Raw genomic sequence first — 22278 nt, 5'->3', positions numbered from 1 at the left:
GTTGGAGACTAAGGTATGACAACACATGGAAAGCGATTGCAGACGACACGTTTTGGCAAAAATTTAATTTTCAGTTTTAAAACTTTCGTTTTACACAATTACATAAATTCTTTAACTTAGTGTTCATTCCATTAAAACACATTATTCATCTTTTATTGTATTTCATTGTATGAGTTTACAAGATTAAAAATATAAAATCACATAACTTAACCCATAGACAGATCAGATCTCACCATAGATTACATATCAAAAATTGTAACTTAGGAAATAGATTTGGGGCTATCATCTTCATTATCAGGATGGGTAGTCTTGAAAGCTTCAACATCTTTTAAATTCTCCCATATTTTACAAATGGTTGGGAACTGAGTAAGATCACACTCATATCCTTTTGCTTGATAGACCTGTGGTACAAGACACACATCAGCAATGGTGACCATGTCATCTATGGCAAACTTCCCAGCAGTTGTTAGCAAAATTTTCTCAACTGCACTAAATCCTCTTTCTATGACAACTCTGCACTGCTTTTTGTACTCATTTAAGTCATCTTTGTACTGACGGTAGAAATGATTGCATACTGGCTGAATACCTAAAACAATTGACAAATATTTAAAGAACATGTCTTTCAGGCAAACAAAACATTGTGTGTGGCCTGTAAACATTAAGTAAAACACAACCTTGTAAACTACCTGAATTGATAAGTTCAGCAATTTCTCTAGCTTTGGCTCGTTTGATCAAATCCTCAGGTAGTAAGCTTGGCTTTGGATATCTCTCATTCAAGAAATCAATAATCGCCAAAGATTGAGTAATGACTTGCTCATTGACTAGCATGGTAGGTACTTGTACAAGTGGATTGACTTTGTTGTAATCCTTTTGGACTGGTTTATCAAATGAATAGAATATTCTTTCATATTTTATTCCCTTTATTGCCAGGGCTATTCGAACTCGCCAACTGGGGGAGCTATCATAGTTGGTATACAATGCAATTTTGTCTACAGAAGATGCCATGACTGGTATATGTATAATTTGGTATTTGGTAGATTGCTATTGGTAGCTTCCGAGTTTAAAAATACGTTTTTCCTGTCTTGTTGCGTAATTGCCCAAATCACGCGTGACGGGCAAGAAATGCTCGAACCAATCATAACATAATGCCTCTCTCTTCAGCACTGCAGAGACTTCGAGTTTCACGACCACAAAACACAAGCTTTATTATTGCCACAAATTGAATTGCGTTGCCGTGAATGTCGTTATGCAATTTGGCAAGTATTATGACACGCAAATGTAGCAAAACCCTGCTTTTGAGAAGCCTGAGCTGACAGGCGTCTCGTTGTACAACTACAAATGAGTCAACCATTTCATTCATGACTTCACGCCTGTTTTTTGATTACAATTAGAAATTATAGAAAACAAAGCATTGTAACCACAGTGATTGTAACAAAGTTTACTCCAGTTAACGACTAGAGATCAGTATTAAAATGGAGTTTTTGTAAATAATATATATATATATAAATTAAACCGAGATGTTTATAGTATAAAGATTTTGTATTTTTATTATCTGAACTTTAAAAAATTATAGCAAGATCGTTGAGAAATAAGATTGGTTGTTATTGTTATACTTTTAACAGCTTGTTATGTGAATTCTTATATAGAGAGGTATAACAATTTAACATGAGTTTTGGCGATTTACAAGATTCTCATACACCTGGGCACTCAGCCCAGATTCTGAGCTCTATCAACTTGCTAAGAAAGCGAGGTTTGTTTTGTGATGCCGTCTTAAATGTGGACAATCGAGACTTTCCCATCCATCGAGTCATCCTTGCTGCCTGCAGTGACTACTTCGCTGCAATGTTTACCAATGGATTGAGCGAGAGTTATGATGTGGAAAAGAAAATAAAAATTAAAGGCTTGTCAGCTGAAACTATGGAGATTTTGCTTGACTTTATTTACACAGAAAACCTGAAAGTTAGCGTTACTAATGTGCAGGCATTATTGCCAGCCGCTTGCCTTCTTCAGTTAAACGGTAAGTCAAACCCGGGAGTTGTAATAGCTTGACCATATTGATTTACAGAGGTTAATCGTTCATTTGCAAAAAAGCACCTTTACTTTCAAGTTTCAAAAGAATAAACCTGGGAAAATTTCTGTAGGGGCAAAGAATGTTTGCTCTGAGTTCATGAAAAGCCAACTAGAACCTGCCAATTGCCTTGGTGTGAAGAATTTTGCTGAGATTCATCATTGTGAACCGTTGAGAAAAGCTGCCAATCAATTCATTCACAAGCACTTTGTCAATGTCATACAATGTGAAGAGTTTCTTCAACTTGAAAGTCACGATCTTGAAGAACTTATTCAAAATGACAACATCATGGTGAGAATTTTTTCAAGATTCGATGTCTCGGTGAATGTTGTGTGTAACATGATGTTTTTCAACTGCAGATTCCTTCAGAGGAAATTGTATTTGAAGCTGTAATGAAATGGGTTAAGAATAATGTTGATGATCGTAAAGAGTATTTACCAAGTTTACTTGAGCATGTCAGACTGTCATTGCTGACTCCACGTTATCTCACAGACATTGTTGACAACGAAGTAGCTATCTTTGCCTTTTTTGCTGTGTATATTTAGTCATGTTCATGCTTTTTTTGGCATGACTGTTAGCATGACTTTTAACACAAGCTTGGCTTCTTTTAATAGGTTTTGATCCATCGAAGTTTTGCCTGCCGAGATCTTGTTGATGAAGCAAAAAAGTTCCATCTCAGACCTGAATGTCGTTGTGAATTGCAAAATGAGAGGTCTAAAGCACGATTAGGTACTGGTCAAGTCATGTATATTTTGGGAGGATTTGGTAGCATTCAAAGGCCTGTTGATATTGTGGAAAAATATGATTCTCGAACAGATCAAACCATCATTGTTCAGGTAAGCAAAAAAAACAAGATTTCTGTAAAGGTTTTTGTGTAGGGAATATCACCACGATTTACTGAACAATGCCTTTCTTTTTTTGTATTTCTTTGTTGATGTCAATCAAATGTTTTAGTTGCCATTAGGTAGCATATGTGTTTATTGATAGAAATTATAAGATAGTTGAATGAAACAAATAGCTTCTGATGAATGTATAAAGTTAATTATGTCTTAGTTTTCTTCTGCAATAACCTCTTTAACAATTAATAATAAGAAGAAAAGATCGGATATGCAATTCTTAGGATCCTTCTTAGCCTTAGGTGATTGAACAACAAAAGCTAAAACAGCATGAACTTATTCCAAGAGTAGCAATTTACCAATGAACTTATTCCAACTGTAGCCCAGTAGCTATACATCATGAACTTATTCCAACAGTAGCTATACACCATGAACTTATTCCAACAGTAGCTATACCCCATGAACTTATTCCAACAGTAGCTATACACCATGAACTTATTCCAACAGTAGCTATACACCATGAATTTATTCCAACAGTAGCTATACATCATGAACTTATTCCAACAGTAGCTATACACCATGAACTTATTCCAACAGTAGCTATACCCCATGAACTTATTCCAACAGTAGCTATACATCATGAACTTATTCCAACAGTAGCTATACCCCATGAACTTATTCCAACAGTAGCTATACACCATGAACTTATTCCAACAGTAGCTATACATCATGAACTTATTCCAACAGTAGCTATACACCATGAACTTATTCCAACAGTAGCTATACACCATGAACTTATTCCAACAGTAGCTATACCCCATGAACTTATTCCAACAGTAGCTATACACCATGAACTTATTCCAACAGTAGCTATACACCATGAACTTATTCCAACAGTAGCTATACACCATGAACTTATTCCAACAGTAGCTATACACCATGAACTTATTCCAACAGTAGCTATACACCATGAACTTATTCCAACAGTAGCTATTCCAATTTCTTCTGTACCAATATCTTACTTAAGTATCTTTCTTACTTCAGTTTTCATACATTCAATTAATCTTTCTTAAAGCCCATGCAAAAGAAGGCGATATTTATGCTCAGTAGCTCTTGGCACAAAGGTTTATGCAATTGGTGGTTATGATGGTTCCCAAAGACTTAATTCTGTGGAATGTTTTGACACTGTCACTCAAAGTTGGACAAATGCTGTACCTATGAGGCATCGTCGAGGACTTGCTGGTGCTGCTATTTTAAATGGTAACTAAAATAATTGTGTTACATTTTTGAATTGTTGGAACCTTTATCTCATTTCAGATTCTCAATTCTTCTATTCTGGGTTTTATGCTGAATTGGGTTTCTTGAAACTTGTTAGTTTCTTTTAGGTAAAATTTATGTGGCAGGAGGGTTTGATGGTACAGTACGACACACAGCTGTTGAATGTTATGACCCCACCATTGATCGTTGGACAACTGTTGGTGAGACGAACACAGGAAGAGAGGGAGCAGGACTTGTGAATGTTGATAATACATTATACTACCTTGGGGGATATGATGGAAATACTATATTGAACAGTGTTGAGCGGTTTGATCCAAGGACTGGTGACTGGTTATCAGTTGCTCCTATGCTGACTCCACGTTCCGGTAGATGATTATATTTTGTTTGAGATAAGTGACAGAACAATCTGAAGCTTTTATGGTTTTAGGTGCGGGTGTTGCAGGTTTGGATAGCCAGCTTTATACTATCGGTGGCTATGATGGTACGCATCATTTGAAATCTACTGAGTGTTATAGCGCATGTGCGGATCGTTGGATGTCTTTGAAAGATATGAATTGCAAGCGATGTTATGTAGGTAAGACTACTGTCAATATTATTGTCGAACATAAATGAAGAGCCATTTTCTTGATGGTAATTCATCACAAGGAATTTGAAAAACTCGTTACTAAACGATGTACTTTTTGGCTTGAGAGACGATGACGAAAAAGAGTTGCTTGTTCAATGATAGCCAAAAACATTATGAATAGTTCATTAAAATACATGTCTGTTTCTTAGGTACGGCAGTATTTTGTGGCCAACTACACGCAGTTGGTGGATATGATGGTACAAACTTACTAGATACAATGGAGAAGTTAAACAATGTTCTAGGGGAATGGGAAGTAGTTTCGAAATTTGAACTTAGCCGTTGTGATATGGGTGTCTCGGTTGTGCAGGAAACTTAATCGGATTGACGGATAAGCTGACCAACCCCTGGGGCCTGGACCCAGGGTGTTTGATTCAATCTTTAATTTCACTGCACTGGATTAATTGGTGATCTATTCTGTGGATTAATAATGGACGAAAATGTCCCAGTTCTTTCGTATGAAGCGCAGTTGGCGAAATGTTTGGTATTTAAGATATTTTTTCAGTATTTTACTTGTTAAGATTATTGTACGACTATGCATTGAGCTCTGACCTTTTATAGCAGCGCACAGTTTTTCTACCTGCAGCTCTACTGAGCTTTGTGGAGTACGACTGTTTGCGAGCAGACTAGTGAATCCTGCGGAGGCTAAGATTTGTCAATATACCGCTATGTATATTGTTTTTCGTCTCGTTTTCACGCCGTTTCATTGAGCGTGTCGTTTCTATCGCCATTTAAATCGCCATTTCAACATTTTATTTTAATATAATGCATGAAACATTTAATTTAGTCTGTGGTTTTGTTTTAGTTTCACCGCTGCAATACATTTTCTGTGCTGTTAAAACAAGTTGGCGGGAATATTTTCCAGCTTTTTCGTACGCATCTCTCTGAATAAGGGTTTCCCATCTTGTCAGAAAGAATATCATGTTTTTTCAAACTAAAGCTTTTCACAATTGTCATGCCAAAGTTTTTCTAGTTAACGCGCGTTCAAACTAAAATTTTCATTGAAAATTGAAGCTCTTCTTCTCAAACGTACCTTCTTTTTTCATTGTCGTCGTATGGTGAAATTTTTGTTGCTACGTCTTTCGCGTTAGAAGAGACCAAAATCTTCCACGACGACATCCATGGTGACATTTTTCAAACTGTCTAAATTTAAAGAGTACAAGTAACGTTTTTTTTTCAGTTATATCTTTCAGACTAGAACAGTCAAAAACACTTCGCTTGTCAGCAGTGTTTGTTTCAGCGGAAAAAAATCGTAACAAAAACCAGGAAAAAGAAGCGTGTCCCTATCCAACCCCATACCTTTTTACTGCTTACATTATAACTTCACTTGAATTTGAGCGGAACGAAATTCTTTGTTCTACGTCCATGTAAACTGCTTTCTTCTCTATAATGGTGGGAAACATACTTTGGCCTTTGGCCCAGAATTGTTTTAGCGACATTCACACTCTCCAGGGACCAAACCATTTCCTAATATGGGCAAGCATAGAGGAGCCGTACCGGATTTCTTTGTTTCTCTAAACAGTAAACATGAGTATATTTTAACTTTCATAGAGAAACATCTCAATTCAATCAGTTGAAAAGTAATGAGTATATTTAAAATTTGTGTGTGTATTAAAATTTGTGTGCAATAGTTGTAATAGAAAGTAAAGTTGATATGATTCATGCATAGGACTTGTTGTTGCTTCATCTTTAAATTCTAGACACTTCGTCTGTTCTTCAACCTAAAAAATTATTATATGATTTGCACGATTAAAGTGATGTCATCCTTTAGTCAGCAGTTCCTATTGGTAATCTAATTCCTCTTTAAAACATCGTTATTGAATGTATTGTGGTATTGGCGTCATTGAACAATGCGAAGAATGCTAAACACCGACGCAGGCTGACCAACCGAAGACGCCGACGATCACCGGTTCTGAGAATTTAGCTTTGATTGAGAAAGTTATAACCAGTAATTTATTGTTTTGTTTTGAAAAATACTTTGGGAATGTTCTTTTAGTTTTTTGTCTTCTTTTCTTCGTCGTTTATGTGTTTTTTGTAACTGTTTCTGGGTTTTTGTACCTTTTTGTAATGAAACAGGATGTATTTATGTTTTGATGAAATATTCAATTCTCTTTAGTATCAATGTTGCAAAGCGCATGCCCAGTTCGTTCGTTGACATTCCAAATGGTTTTATCAATAACTCATAATTTCAATTTTTTAGAGTACAAACTTGGTTGTGTTTACGGGAGAATTTACGTGGTTAAAGATTAATTTGTGGCAAAAGAAACTCGCTTGTATATACTCGTACGCTAGGTGGATTAATAAGTCTTTATTGTCGTCGGCTCGCGATGTCGAAAAGAGGAACATTAGGACGTAAAGGAAGACATTGGTCGCAAAATTTAGGGAGGTTGTCGTAGCCAAATCATCTAATGGTAGTTTCAACGTGTGTATCGAAGGCGGAGCGGAAAATGGCGAGTTTGCTCGCATCGGCAGCTTTAAACAGGATAAAGTTAAATACAAGCATGGCAAACTTCAAGTCAACGACATCATTTTAGAAGTAAGCGAAGTTGCGATCGCTGGATACACACTGCCAGATGTTGTTAGCTTAATCAAAAAGACTGGAGATCTTTTGGAGATGAAAGTTGTCAAGCCAGGTGAGTCTTTGTTTAAAATATATACCAGGATCATTTCATTACAATCTTGTGTCGACGAATGTTGTAAATTTTGTTTTGCTATTTGAATAATTTTCTGTCAGAATTAGTCAATTTCAGACACGATCATTGTGTTTGTTTACGTATGTTGTATATTTTACAAGTGTGTATTATACATGCAGACGAACGAATTTGTTTGAAAGGTGTTTTAAAAAATAATCCCAAAAAGTTCTAGCCCAAGTCTTTCCCACTGGTGATCGTTTCTCTTTCAATAACTGAAACTATTTGGATTTTCTTATGTATAATGTCGGATGTCTCCAATTCCTTCCCAAGGATTTCGTTACATAATTAAAGAAATTTATTTGGTAAAATTAATCGAGTTTTCGATGGGTATTTTTACGAGTTTGAATGTCCTTTTTAAGGTTATGGCATTACTAGCAACCTAAAGGAATATCTGGCCGGAAGATTTGAGGAAAACAGCGTCGATTCTCATCTTCAAAAGACAATTCGGGATAATCTATACGAGCGCACCGTTCCATGTAAGTGCTTGTGCTTTATTTGAATTTAATAGTACATTAAGAGGGTGTAGGCCGTCACGGTTTCTGTAATATGGCCTTAAACAAAATCTGTGTGGGAATTTAACACCCATTTGCTGCATTACAAAGCAGGAATCTGCGTGAAATAAGAAGATTAAAATATCTTTTCGAAACCATGCGTATTTTACGCCTATCTAGTTGTCGGCGTCACATTACATTGGTTAGCTCAAATTTCCATCTCAAAAGAATTCCATTCGTAATACAAATTTATCTTCTCTGTTTCGTTTTGACGCTTACGAGAAGATTCCTTAAACAAAAACAATGTGCTGTTCCTGCTGATTGAGATTTATGACTTTAAAATTTTTCCCCAGCGTGTGGTTCGTTGCTTCTAAGGATAGATGTATGCGCTGAAAGGACAATAATAAAATTAAATGCAGCTTGACATCTTAGCAGCAAATTTGCTATTTTTAAGGTTTATGTTGGATTAACTTTTCTATCAGTCAGAAATAGTTTGCTGTCGCACTGTGTGTTTTAATAAACAACATTGCAAATGTTCATCAAAAGGCGCGTTATGCAAGGATTGGTTTAGATAATAAATCGATAACATTGGAATTTGGTTTATTGCCTTGGTTTATTGACCTGCTTTTTTTTTAACACTCCACAAAAGAAAGACCTTCTGTTCAAGACTTGTTACTACGTAATGACTACTGTTATTTCATACTATTAATGTTGAACAAGTTAACCTTTTCGTATATATTATGCATGACTGGATAAGATACATCGCAGTTTAACAAGCGTGTTTAATTTTGCAAAGTTTTGCAGGTAAAAGCATTGACATATTGTGATAGCTAAATTTACTTTGACCACAAGAGTGTAAGAGAGGTCAAATTCTTAATACTTATATTTTATGATACAATAAAGCATGTTTGGTATGTTGAATTTTGCCTGCATTGGACGATCTAAAAGATAAAAAGTGGATGAGCGTCAAACTAGTGTTAAACTAAAAGATTATTATGCTTTTGGAGCTAGAATATTTACCAATGCAAGAAGTGGCAGATTGTTGATGTTCAAATATTCATTACATATTATGTTTGGTGACAAGTATTGCAGCTCAGTTGAATCAAACATGTTGAATATTAATTTTAAGTATAACAACTCTTCTTGTCATTTATGTTCATCTTGTCTTGATCAACTCTATAAACTGTAGTAATTTTTGTGTAAGAAATGTCTACAATGTTTTTTTTCAACATATCAATAATCATAATAACAATATCAGATCACAACAGTGATAGCACTTCAAGAATGTATATTAAAGAGTACACTTGTCCAATCAGCAATCAATGTTGTTATAACATACTATAGAGTCTCAAAATATTGGCCTCAAGGGGCATCTACTTTGGGAGGGGTGCTCAGTTGCAAGTTTTTGTTAAGCATAGTTGACTTTTAATGGCTGACTCTTAGTTGACGCTGTGTTAAAAGTATTTTTTAAGGGCATTTAAAGTTGTATAAGGTTGTGGTAGTTGTCACAAATGTACATAAAATGTTCTGATTGGATTAAAGTGTCGATGTATTAAAGCTCCATAAGATTTATATAGAGGGTGATTTCTTTGTTACTTTTGCATTCCTTTAGTAAATGTCAAAAAGCAGCTACTTTTCAGGGGGTTGCTTTCAAGGGAGGTTCATTTTGGACTTTACAGTAATAAAGTATGTAAAACACTAAATTAAAACATTTCAAGGGAAGATTCACTAAATACTCAACGTGATACCAAATATTTTACACTACTATCATTTTATTCTAAGAGGGTAGAATACCTATTTTACATGTATAATGATATTCAAAAAGTCTGTTTGGCTATGTTTTCTAAAGGTACGACTAGGTACGTGGAAATGAAAAACATGGAAAAGACTACATATTTGTCACAATTGAACAGTTCAGGGAAATGGAAGAAAATGGGGAGCTGCTTGAAAGTGGTGTTTTTGAGGACAATTATTATGGCACACCAAAGCCTTCCAAAGATCCAAGCAAACCAAGATTTCCACCAAATAATCAACGGGTGATCAAGGATCTGATACTTCCTCTCGTGGGCCATCTCGGTCAAACAGCATAGAAAGTGCTGGCAACATGTCAAAGATAAATAAGCAAAGTAAACTTAGCAAATCATACCATACTGCCTTGCATATGGGTCATATGGATAATCTTGGACCATTGCCTGCCAACTGGGAGATAGCATACACTGAAGATAATGAGATGTATTTTATAGAGTGAGTACATACATTCAAAGAACTCTTCTCTGTCAATTGTTGCTTGTTGAAGGCATTGGAAAAGTCAATCTGTTTTACCAAACAAAATTCCAAATTTTAACGATTAGTCATTAAATTTACTACATTCCCAGTTGCATGTTTACCAAACCACTCAAAAAGCTTTTGCCACATTACTATTAAAGGAATTCTTATCATGGTTATCAATATTTGAGTACATTCGACTGCATCATGATCACTATAGTTCAAAAAGTAGGTATACACAAGGCTTCATCCAGAGAGAGATGCAGAGAATGCACCCTCTTTCCAAGCTCAGATTTGTTAATAATTATAGCAAATGTTGTGTTATTGCAACATTTTTCAATTGTTGCCCCCAGCCTGGAGAAAATCCCGGATCTACCTCTGATACAAACATTAACTGTTTTAAGAAATCTCTCAGAAAAAAAAATAAAAATTTTACTTTGATAATTTTAAGTGTACATACACAGTGCATATTGGGAAAACTTGTGTTTCATTGTGTTTCATATTTTCAGTCACAACACTGGAACAACACACTGGCATGATCCACGGCTTGCTGATGATCAAAATGATGATCATAATGACTATGATGATGAAGGTCAGTTGAATCTGCTTGAAGAAACATTTTTATACTCGATTTGCTTTGACAAACATGAGCAGCTGAGATGTATAAGGTGATGCACAGATGCAGTTGAGGAATTTAATCAGAAACTGTGTAGGAATGTTTGAGAAAACGAGGTTCTACATGTTTTGTGGGCATGCACGTTATTTACAACCTACTCAGAGTTTTTCAAATGAGTTTGAATTGGTGAATCAAAGCAAGAAATTTGGTAGCTTTGAATGGGAGTTTTGGAAATGTTTTTCTTTACTTGATTGAAGACAAACAGCCGGCTCTAGAACGTGATGTAGCCGTCGGAAATTTTTCTGCTTGCAGCTTATTTTAAAAACCCCTACCTTCTTAGGAATGCAAATGTAAATTTTTTTCCCTCTGTTACTATCTTTCCTCCGTCATTCGAAATTGAATTGATTATGTGAGGCAGGCGTCGTTGAACTTCGCTGAACGTTATTTAAAAGTTTTTATTTCATTAAACGTTTGCCTTAACTGAGTCTCACTTGTATTTATTCAACTGGTAATTTTATATTTCCCGCAAACAATTTCTCGCCAACTTTGGAGTCACTCTTATGCCTATTTTCCATAAATACATTTTCTGCATTTTATTCACACAACTCTAATTTTCCATCATCCATTTCTCACAAGTACCACTCAGATCTAACTTACAATCTGCTCCACCGTCATCTGTTCTACTTACATTTCATCATCCATTTCTCACAAGTACCACTCAGATCTAACTTACAATCTGCTCCACCGTCATCTGCTCTACTTACTTTCATTCTTGTCTTCTCGTTTTTGCTTGAACAACTGTTGTCCAACTCTGAGTCTTGTCTTTACACCAAACTCATCACTGGCACTGGCATATTTCTCGCCGATAACTTTCTCGTTCTGTCTAATACCATCTCTTATACAACAGCTTCTTTATACACTCCATGATACGCTACTGATAATGAACACAAAGTCCACAGCATTTGTAATTAGCTGATCTCCTACTATTCAAGGCGGTCTCTGATTAACTTCCTATTTTCCTCCCACGAGTTTATACTCAGTCTCCGGTTCATTTCCATCCACGCTATCCATCACTTTTCCTTACATCTTCACATCCATAAGTCATGTGCTCTTTGTCCTCTTCATCTCACATCTTACAAGCAGCACACATCCTCTGTACTTTTCAGATCATATTTCCTACATTCCAAGACCTCACGCCAAGACCTCTACCTTACCCCTAATCGTTCATGAGACATCCCGTCATTTTGCAGGCAGTGTGTTACCAGTGTTGGGTATTGCACCCTCCTGTTTGTCTTTGTGCCCGCCCCAGTTTTTGGCTCGCCGTGCTTTTATTTCCAAGTTTGAGGAATTCCGCCTTTGTCATCTATACGACTGTACTTTGCCGTATATACCGCTTACTTTGCATTGAAAGCATTTTGTGTGGGTGCTGTTACGTAACAATTACTTGGAACTAAATGTGTTGTCGCTCGTCTCATCTATTGTGTAACCAATAGAGGAAGATGTAGACTCGGTTAGTTTTGGAATGTTGCCTTAGATGTGAATGTTTTTTCTTATAAACAATCACTGAAAGCTTCGGCTCCAGGCTCCTAAAACTGAAAGTATGCGTGCATGTTTAATTGTTTATGCAAATATGCATGTGACCTTTATCTTGCATGCTAATTTATTAATAATTAGCACTCATATTTTGTATACATAATATTGTACATAAAAGCTCTCCTTTACGAAGTACCGTATCACAAAGTGTTTTCACTCTTATTGCTCGGTCATGAACGTGTTATGTATTAAACGCTTCTTTTTCGACATTTAGAACTGCCGCGTGGTTGGGAAAAGGTTGAAGATCCTAAATTTGGTACCTACTATATCGAGTAAGTTTTTCGCTTTCTTTGTTACTTCATTGTAGATCTGTGATCGACGCAAGGTATTTGCTATTGGCTCGTCATTATGTTAATTCCTAACTTTTTACTAAACGATCGACTGTTTTATCTATCTTAAGTTGAATGCACAATTACTTTTTGAATGGATCGTGTGGTTTTCACTCTTTAAATCTACAGCTCGCCACAGTGAAGTTGATGATGTTTGATTGGAATACCACATTTTTAATGTTTGATTGTAGACAATTAATAACTTTTATTGTTTGTTGATTAACCCCATCGACTTATTTTGAATATTTTTTTATGAACAGTATCTCTATAATGTACTGATTTCACTTTGTATACATGTTTATTTCGCACATTTCCATGTCCTTTATTACGCGGGAATCGTTTGCGGGTATGTTCAAAGCAATGTTGTTTACTGGGATTAAGTTGAAAATGCATCATTTGGTAAAATAATTTATAGCAAGCCCTATTTAAGATTGGAAACACTTTCATAACAATCCTGTTGCTTTTGAGTTTCCGAAATTTAAAATCATATCGATTGAACGTTTTTTCCGAGCTATCGAAATGTTCTTCAATCTTTTTCTCAACATTTGCTGCTTTTGTTGTGTGAGTGAATATTGTCCACTCCTCTTTTCAAGTTTACAATTGTAAGTCACATATAAAACGTTGCCAAGTGAGTAATAAGTTTGTCGAATATTTCTTCTTTTTTTTTGTCGAATATTGTTAAGTTTTATATCTCGGAGTAATCACGAGTCAAATTTCTAACATATTTGATATTTGACGCACGGTTGATGAGGGCGGACAACTCAGTGAAATTCTCGTTAACACGATGAATAACGTGCTGAGCAAATATGTTAACAACAATAAATTTTTACATCAGTGGGTAGCTATTGTGTTCAACAGTCTCTTGTAGCGAAGTAATTAAAATCAATATATTGTAACGTTCAACATCGTTTGTGCAAAAACTCTTTTAGTTCTTATTGATATGTTCTTTTAAGTTTTAAACTTATGGGCGGAGCGATATGCATTCACTTGCCTGAAAGAAAAACACTATGTAACTGATTACATAAATTTTTTTACGCTTACCTTAATTCCCGTCGACGCGTCGTGTGATTCCGTGCGGCGTATTTAGCTGAACCATGCAATTCAGCATGATCTTGTTACCAGATTATATAAGCATTTTTAGAATAACTTACAGCGGTTGAAACTTGCTCTTCTTCTATAGGCACAGCATTTGCTTTATTTGTACCACGAATTCAACGTAGAGAACCTACTAATATGTTTTTGTGATGCATGTGACGTGTCATTACAGTTTTTTTACTTTTGCGTTACCTAAAGAAATGTAAAAGGGGAGAAACAAGTTGAAATCAATTTTCTATTCAGTTCTGTAAACAGATCAAATGCAGTTAGTTATGGTAAAAACTACTGTTGATTACGGGTGTACATAAATCAGCTTTTTTCTCATGAATATTTTTCTGCTATGACTACGTCAATAACGTAGACAAAGGGGGAGGGTCTTGGCTTCTCTATTGGCTGAAAGGTCATGAATATTTTTTGCTATGTCTACGACAGTAACGTAGCAAAGGAAGGGACTCTGCTATGGTTACCCCTGTGACTTAAGCAAAGGGGGGTCCCAGAAGGACTCGTAGAAATAAGAAAGAGGCGATTGTGAATGTTATTACCATTTTTACAAAATCTAACCCTATGAACAAAGCTAATCGCTATTAAGGTTTTATGAAGAAGTTTCACGTTATAACACCCTCCCCTCCCTTGTATGAAATGCTACCCCCTAACTTACGCCACTGATCTATATACGTATGTCATGTGTAAATATTAGTAATCTATTTTAGGGTTATTCCTTTGTTTAATCGATATGTATTCATCTTCATCGTTTTCTAGTCACGTGAATCGTACGACACAATTTGAAAACCCTTTATTGTCCAATAAACGAGGTGATAAGAAAATAAACAGCATGAATCAGGAACCACCATCCATGTTGCCATCCAGGGTAAAGAATGATGACGTTGAACCTTCAGCAAGGTATGAGAACTCTTCATCAAATTTTGAAGTGTTCTTCATTGTCCCTCGCACTATAATCCTTGTTTTTCGCTATTTACCATCTACTGTAGCGATGTCTGTTTGGTCAAAATGTCTTTACGTCATGTTGACTTTGAACTGTTTTGTCGTATCGGTTTCTAGATGGCAAAATGCTGGGTTTGGTACGGATGACCTGGGACCAAACTACTACAACTATCATGTAAAAGAACAGAGAATTACAACTGTGTTGCAGAAGGGTCTTAGGGATTTGGGTTCACCATTGTTGGTGGTGATCACCCTGATGAACCCTCAAGTAAAAGTATTGTACCTGGAGGTCCCGCAAGTGTTGATGGTAAAATAAGGATTGGCGATACACTTACTAAAGTCAATGGTATGTTATTGACTCTTATGTCTGGACTACCATGCAATTTTGTGTCGCTTATTTGCATATATATTTTATGTTAAGTTTTGGGAATTTTCATCTTTGATTTCATCAATGAAAAGTATTTTTTCGGTTGATTTTTTAAACGTTTAGGAATGTCCTTAGCGGGTCATAATCACAGATATGTGGTGGGTATGTTTCAGTCGATGTCACAAGGTGATGAGGTGGAGCTGGACTTGATACGAGGTCATCCTCTATCATTTGACTCAGACGATGCAAGCGTCCACAGTAACGGTGTACCAAAATATCACCATGATGATATGAGACCACCTCCATCCATTGATGATGGATACACAAATGGTAAATTTGGAAATGGTCAATACAAAGATACTTTACAGATAAATAAATACAACAAGGTCAATTCGTTTGTTCCAAGTGGGAATTCTGCGTTTAATGAACCAAAGCGCGAATGGTCCAACCAATCAAGCAATGGTAGGTTATGAAAATGTTTATTATTTGTAAATTACAAATTAAATTATCGTTGCAAACCCTTCAATTCTGAGTTAGCACTGATTTTGCTTCGAAGTACAATGAAATACAGCAAATAAATCTAAAGAGTATAATATTTTAATATTCATTATTATTATGTGATCAAAATCCCGCTCGTTTAAGTATTTTTGGAGATTTTTAAGAGTTTCATAAGCATGTGCAAACTCCGAAAAGCATGTTTCATTTCTGAAGTGGTTTTGATGCAAATGTTTACTGTGTACATGACATGTACTGTACTTTTTTTTAGATAAATACTATGATCAAGTTGATAACGTTCCACTTCAATCGTCAACTCTCCCCAGGACATCAACTCAGCGCGTGTCATCGTCTCAAGCTCCTCGAGTTGCGAGGGAGACGTTAAATGTCCACGTAGTCAAAGGCTCGAACGGATTTGGGTTCACGATCGCAGACAGCCACCAAGGACAACGCATTAAGCAGATCATGGATGCCGGTCGTTGTCAGGATTTGCAAGAAGGCGATTTGTTAATCGAGATCAACGGATTTAATGTACAAAGATATTCCCACAATGAGGTTGTGAATATGTTGAAGTCATGTCCACGTGACACGGAAGCTGCGATCATTGTTCAACGAGGAGGTATGTCACGTGTAAATAAATTGCAACTTCGCGATTGTCATTTCAAACTTCACGTTCAAAAGCGTTTTATTTTTTTGATGCGTAAGGCATTTGTGCGTTTAATTGTTCATCTCATATTCTTTAGTGGTAAAGCCCAGCATAAAATGCGTAAAACAGCCATAAAAAGAAAAAGAAAATAATATATATTTATTACAAAATGTTGACAGCTGACGTTTGGTCTTTATCATAAGGCATTCTCAAAGCAATTTGCGAAGTGAGTTAAATCGTTATATATAATTAATATATAATTAATTCATATTAACTCACATCGCAAATTGCTTTGAGAATGGCTTATGATAAAGACCAAACGTCAGCTGTTAACATTTTGTAATAAATATATATTATTTTCGTTTTCTTTTTATGGCTGTTCTACACATTTTATGCTGGGCTTTACTATTTATATTTAGAATACGATTCCAGCCTGGTTTATGATCGCATCTTCTTTTGTAATATTTTGTCTATGTTCTCTTCCTCGCTTAGTCTAATCAAATTCATAATTTCGATGTTTAGTGCCTGAGGAATCAAGTCCAATTCCTAATAGACGATCTTTGGTAAGCTTGCCTAGAGGAATTTGCCTTTTTTCTCCACCGATATAAATTTAGAAGTATTTCCTTTTGTAATATAAAAATTTAGGAGCCTACAAAAGCGCGAGCACCTCGTGCCCAGTCCACTCCGCCAATGAAATCGTCGCAGTACAATACGAACGTGACCATGGCAACGGAAGGACAGCCTACGAAGAATTATGAAACAGGTTCTCTCCAGCGTCCATCTCGACAGGCAAGAGTTTCAAGTTCTGGTGATTCGACCAGTTATCAATCATTGAAACGTGCTGTCGCCTCGCAATTAAGGTATGTAACTTAATGATCGATTGGAAAATGCGCAGTAAGTTTTCTGCTATTTTTTTAAGGTGTTTTACTCGACAAAGACCATCTTTGTAAAATCACATGAAAAATTTATGGCGTTGCTTAAATACAACCGGCGTTGTAATATAGTCATATATTCGGTTATATAGTAACATAGCAATATATACTTTAATTAGCAATATAGTAATATAAGTTTAATTTATAACTTCAGTTTTGCTGCCGCCTAATTATTGAAATATGCAGTCAATATTACAATGTATGACAAAACGTATAAAAACAGCCTAATATATAATTAATAATGCAATATATAGCATCTCTTTTATTATAATATTTTAGTAATTTTGCATAATATAATACCGTTCATTTGCTTAAGTAATAATACTAACGACGAAAGTGTTCGTCTTAAAAAATTCTGATTTCTGACACGGTAATACGCACGTGAAGAACATGTGTCTTTCAAGTGATTTGAAGTATGTGTGTGCGGGTGTCGTGAAGACTGCTATCGCGGTGAGAATATTTTTCCAACTTGATGTTCATCGCCTCCAATTGTTTATTTGATTGCTTTACACGTTGACTTGTCCCGAAGATGCGAGTTCATGTCTCGCCTAAGCTGTATGATTATCATGTGTGTATAATAATAATCCTTTCATGAGATATCAATTTCTGATTCTCTGATAATGGCTTTGGATAAAGTGTTAAGTTGGGAATTTTCCATATGAAAATTGCACCATATTTTGCTAATAGACCTGTGCGAAATCTCAAATCTCATTCTATTTATGTTCTTTCAGGGCGAATGGTGCAGACAATATTAGTATTGGCGGAGGATCAATGGGGACTGGTGATGATTATCTGGAAATGACGTTGTTGCTGAAGCGTGGTGAGAGTGGTTTTGGATTTCGTGTGATCGGAGGAGATGAAGAAGGATCACAGGTTAGGGCTTGTTTTTGATGTGCAGTTTGATTGAATATCATTTGGGTACTGCTGTACATAATGTGACAATGAGGGGTATTGCTTTACATGTGATAATGGGGTGTTTTAGAATTTCCTTCAAATTTGTATTTTGTGTATCGCTTACTGTACAATACATATCAGACGCCATTTTTGCTTTTATCAATGTTAAGTATAACCTAGACATTTAAGCCAAAATAAAGATTACTTGCATACACTGGAAACATCCACACACTTGCAACATGCATACACTGTGAAATTTATGACAGCCAATCAACGTCTGAAGCTGTTTACTGTTCAGTTGAATAACCAGCCCACTAACGTTGTCGTTCTTCACTTCATTAGAAACATTTTGTTTTTGCGGAGAAAGCTTGACTATATGAATGAATTGACTAAGTCTTGGATATGTTATTGTAGATCTCTGTGGGAAGATTGTCCCAAAGAGTTCAGCTCACAAGGACGGTCGATTACGTCGTGGTGATGAAATATTGTCCATAAATGATACAAGTGTGGTTGGATCGACACATCGTCAAGCTATAAGCCTGTTGAGTTCAGCTGCTGCAAATAATAAAGTGAAACTAACAATACGAAGATGGAAAACTGGCGTCCAATCAGGAAGTAAGATGGACGATCTTGTGTATTCATTCATGTTTTGAAATACGTTTTCCGGTCATGTCGCGAGATTGCACAAATACATGCGCCATGCACGAAGTTCTTGAACCAATCAAAATCTTTCTTGTGTCTTTTCACGCGCGAGTGTCACGAATGACACATAAAATGAAGCGTGGTCGGCATAATATAAAGATAAATATACGATTTCATTGCCACGAATATTTTGCTATTCGCTTAAGTAAACGCTTGATAGACATCTTGTTCTATTTAATTTGTGCACAGTGTTTAATTGACGATAAATAAGTCATATTCGAACGGTTGAACGGGTAAATTATGATACTAAATTAGCATGGTCTACTTATGAATATGGTTCAAAGTAACCACTTCGGTTTACTTGATGTCATCTTTTCATCATTTATATTCCCTAGGATCCACTCCAGTCGGTTCTTTGCGTCGCAGTGTGTCCCAGGCCTCTCAACTCTCTGAGATTAGTCAGAATTCAATGCGTTTTCAAGATCTGCAGGGAACCTTGCCGGCGGGTACATCAGTGACGGTCTATCCTCAGCCCGTAGTGCACCGGCTGTCAACAAACCCCGGTATTATGACGTCAGCCACCACAATAGTGAAGGACAGTTGTCACAGCGTGTGGATGACAACATCGACATGACAAACCAAAAAGATGTCCTGGTAGAAAGGCGCGAAGAGGAAGGCTTTGGTTTTGTGATCTTGTCTACCGAGAATAGCATTGGATCAACTATTGGTCGTATTATAGATGGCAGTCCAGCTTATCGTTGCGGTCAGTTGCGTGTCGGTGATCGTATTGTGGCAGTGAATGGGCTTAAAATTATTGGCATGAATCATAGTGATATTGTGAGCATGATAAAGACGTCTGGAACTAGTCTCACTTTGAAAATTATTTCCCAAACTGGTAAGTCGCAGATCCGTTCTCGGAACTACTATTCATCTTTAAAGGAAATGTTAATATAATTTTACCGATTTATGAAGACAATTGTAGGTGTGTTCACTGTATTTTTAAAAATAAGCTAGAACTGGGATGTTTTATTTACTTAAATGTACTCAAAACTTCTTTAAGCGATGACGAGCTAAATATTACATCAATGCCAAAAGCAAAATATCTGTTTTTGTTTTATTTGTTTTCGTTGAAGTCAACGACAACTGAAGCACATTTTCTTTTTAGATAAAGAGCCTGACAATCCTCGGGATCGTCCCACCAGAAAGGTGAGGTGGAAATTGAGTTTAAATCTATTCCTACTTAAATTTGTCGAATAAAGACGGGGGGAGTAGACAAATGAAAGTAGCCATGACTATTGTGTTGGATAGAGGCAAAAAGTCATCCATGATTTAAAACTTGGAATAGAAATTACTTCTATCAATGGAAATGAATTTTCCTCATATTTTATAATTATGTTGATTGTGCTCAAAAGGAGGGAAAGCTGATGTTTCTGTTTTACACTAAAACTGTTATTTATAAAACATCTTCAATTTGGAATCACCTACAGTACATATCTATTCCTTTGACTTTGATTGTGATGCTGGTTTCTTCGACTGCCATGTTGTTGTTTTTTTATTCTTAATTTTATCAATAATGTTTTTTCTGTTTGATTAGAGTACCGGAGATGTGTACGGGTACGACGAACCCGATAGCGGCCGTAACTATCGTAGTGGAAGTATGGGCGTATTGCAAGACAAAGGATCTCAAAACAAATTTGGTGAATTCAAACCCCTTGCTCAGGTAAAATACAAAACAATTTCTTACACATTGTGTTGTACGATTACAAAAGACAAATATGCATGTGTAATAGTTCAGTGAATCTGGAGTGATGTATTTCCACCCTTTTTTTCTAGAATGGCTACGATTATGGTAGTGGAGACAGGAAAAACAGAGGAGAAAAGCCTCCTATTATGCCAAAGCCAAAACGCCCTAACTCGGAGATGAATGTGAACCAAATTAAAGTATTGTCTATTACTCTCTTATATTATCTTCAGGCGTGTATTGACTTTATTTTTTCTATGTAGTCGGTTGCCCAGCAACAACCCAACTACAAGCCAGTTCCAGCTCCCCGACGTAGCTTTAGTACAAACGGTACAATGGATCGCGTTAACAGTCGCGGCGAAGATGAGACGATATCGGTCCAGTTGAAACGAGGTCAACAGGGCTATGGATTCAGCTTACGCGGTGGTCTGGATTTGGGAATTCCTTTATTTGTGTTGCGAATGGCTGATGGTGGAACAGCACATAGAGATGGCCGATTGATGGTAAGTTGTTTTGTTATTTGACGTTCTCTCATCATTATTACAAAATCAGCATTTATTCTTTGTGCTTTGGTAACATGGGGTGAAATCACACATGCACACATTTATTCAAAACATGATGATTTGAATTTGCACTTTTTAAACTTGAATTCATTTGCAAACGATATGGTTAAATACAAAGGTTCTAAGAGATAAACGCGAAATAACTAACTACATGTATATTCTTATACAAATATAATTACATTGTAATTGTTACTTTGATTATGTTGCTATTGATTTCATTTGTCACTTGAATTGTTTCAGGTTGGAGATGAACTTATTGAGATCAATGGCCAGCCTACGTTCAATATGAATCATAGTGACGCCATTGATGCCATCAAACATGGTGGAAACACGCTCGAAGTTGTTGTGAGGCGTTCTGGAAAACAAAGCTACATGAGTACGTATCGAGTATTGGCATAGCCTAACAAAAATCTTGTTTGCCCTTACAGAATTGCATTCGGGGGGGTGGGGTGGGGGGAAGGAAGGTAATTTTGTAAAAGAAGAACCGTATTTTATGTTTGTTTGTTTACACACGGCGATGTTTCATAAATGTGAAAAGCGTTGGAGACTTCATTCCATTGAGTAAATATGCTAAACTGCTTTTGCTTTAGACTAACAATGTGTTATTTGATGTGAATTGGTTGGCTGGGAGATATTTTTAAATTGCTCTTTTGATATCGAAGTGTTTCTTGTTTCAGGTAATACATTACCAAACGGTGGATCCAGCAATACCGGAGTCCGTCGACAGCAAAGATTCTACTATTAAGAGAGCCCCTTCATATTGCTGGCACAAGTAAGCTGAAATTTTATTGAAACATCAACAAATTGGATTGTCAACAGCTTGATAAATCATCCAATTTCAATATTCTTATACATGGATTATTGAGTTTTGGCAATTTTAAACTCGACGCTAGATTTCGTGAAAGATCGTGTTTAATTTCTTTAAAAAATTTTATGTGAAGTGTATTGCATTCTTCGATTCATGATGTAGGGATAACTAGGGATGATTAATATCAATGAGAGTTTTTCTCGGACAATACGTCGGATATAAAAATGAAAATTGTTGCACGCATGTATGTTATATGAAGATATATATATTAACGGAGTATTGTTTTAATCATTATACAATTTTAATTCATATATTTTTTGGATTGATCCTTGTGGTATCTCTTGTTTCGATGGTTTGAATAA

General features: G+C 36.1%; 3 protein-coding genes across 3 annotated transcripts; 2 read left to right on the top strand and 1 right to left on the bottom strand.

Moving 5' to 3' along the window:
* Nucleotides 1-50: 50 nt before the first annotated feature.
* On the bottom strand, nucleotides 51-1050 carry LOC124435688 (probable maleylacetoacetate isomerase 1). The gene is made up of 2 exons (XM_046985656.1): nucleotides 687-1050; nucleotides 51-586 (listed from the first exon to the last, which is right to left on the bottom strand). The coding sequence occupies exons 1-2, from the start codon at nucleotides 1003-1005 to the stop codon at nucleotides 261-263; spliced, it is 645 nt and encodes a 214-aa protein (XP_046841612.1). The 5' UTR covers nucleotides 1006-1050; the 3' UTR covers nucleotides 51-260.
* Nucleotides 1051-1101: 51 nt separating this feature from the next.
* LOC124435687 (kelch-like protein 12) lies at nucleotides 1102-5586 on the top strand. Its single transcript, XM_046985655.1, is given in 9 exon segments — nucleotides 1102-2017; nucleotides 2142-2359; nucleotides 2428-2577; nucleotides 2683-2904; nucleotides 3980-3984; nucleotides 3986-4164; nucleotides 4290-4547; nucleotides 4610-4756; nucleotides 4957-5586. Coding segments are annotated over 9 exon segments (1698 nt in total). The 5' UTR covers nucleotides 1102-1665; the 3' UTR covers nucleotides 5124-5586.
* LOC124434193 (membrane-associated guanylate kinase, WW and PDZ domain-containing protein 1-like) lies at nucleotides 5160-22242 on the top strand. The gene is given in 26 exon segments (XM_046984072.1): nucleotides 5160-5288; nucleotides 7005-7186; nucleotides 7189-7437; nucleotides 7857-7973; nucleotides 9601-9674; nucleotides 9848-10084; nucleotides 10087-10232; nucleotides 10763-10845; nucleotides 12677-12734; nucleotides 14646-14786; nucleotides 14946-15043; nucleotides 15046-15174; nucleotides 15319-15657; nucleotides 15962-16309; nucleotides 16859-16899; nucleotides 16982-17196; nucleotides 18000-18151; nucleotides 18577-18777; nucleotides 19200-19438; nucleotides 19441-19699; nucleotides 19970-20010; nucleotides 20399-20524; nucleotides 20638-20745; nucleotides 20809-21048; nucleotides 21349-21484; nucleotides 21786-22242. Coding segments are annotated over 25 exon segments (3900 nt in total). The 5' UTR covers nucleotides 5160-5288; nucleotides 7005-7131; the 3' UTR covers nucleotides 21854-22242.
* Nucleotides 22243-22278: the final 36 nt, after the last annotated feature.

The sequence above is a fragment of the Xenia sp. Carnegie-2017 genome, unplaced genomic scaffold (assembly GCF_021976095.1).
Source record: "Xenia sp. Carnegie-2017 unplaced genomic scaffold, XeniaSp_v1 HiC_scaffold_14, whole genome shotgun sequence".
Lineage (NCBI taxonomy): Eukaryota > Metazoa > Cnidaria > Anthozoa > Malacalcyonacea > Xeniidae > Xenia > Xenia sp. Carnegie-2017.
Note: the sequence above shows the minus strand (reverse complement) of the source record. Positions and strands in the feature narration are given on the sequence as shown.

What these genes read in the sequence shown, in the direction of transcription:
- LOC124435688 (XM_046985656.1), bottom strand. Translation starts at nt 1,005, where the DNA reads ATGGCATCTTCTGTAGACAAAATTGCATTGTATACCAACTATGATAGC. An exon ending in TGCTGAACTTATCAATTCAG is followed by an intron (nt 587 to 686) that starts GTAGTTTACAAG and finishes CAATTGTTTTAG; the next exon opens with GTATTCAGCCAGTATGCAAT.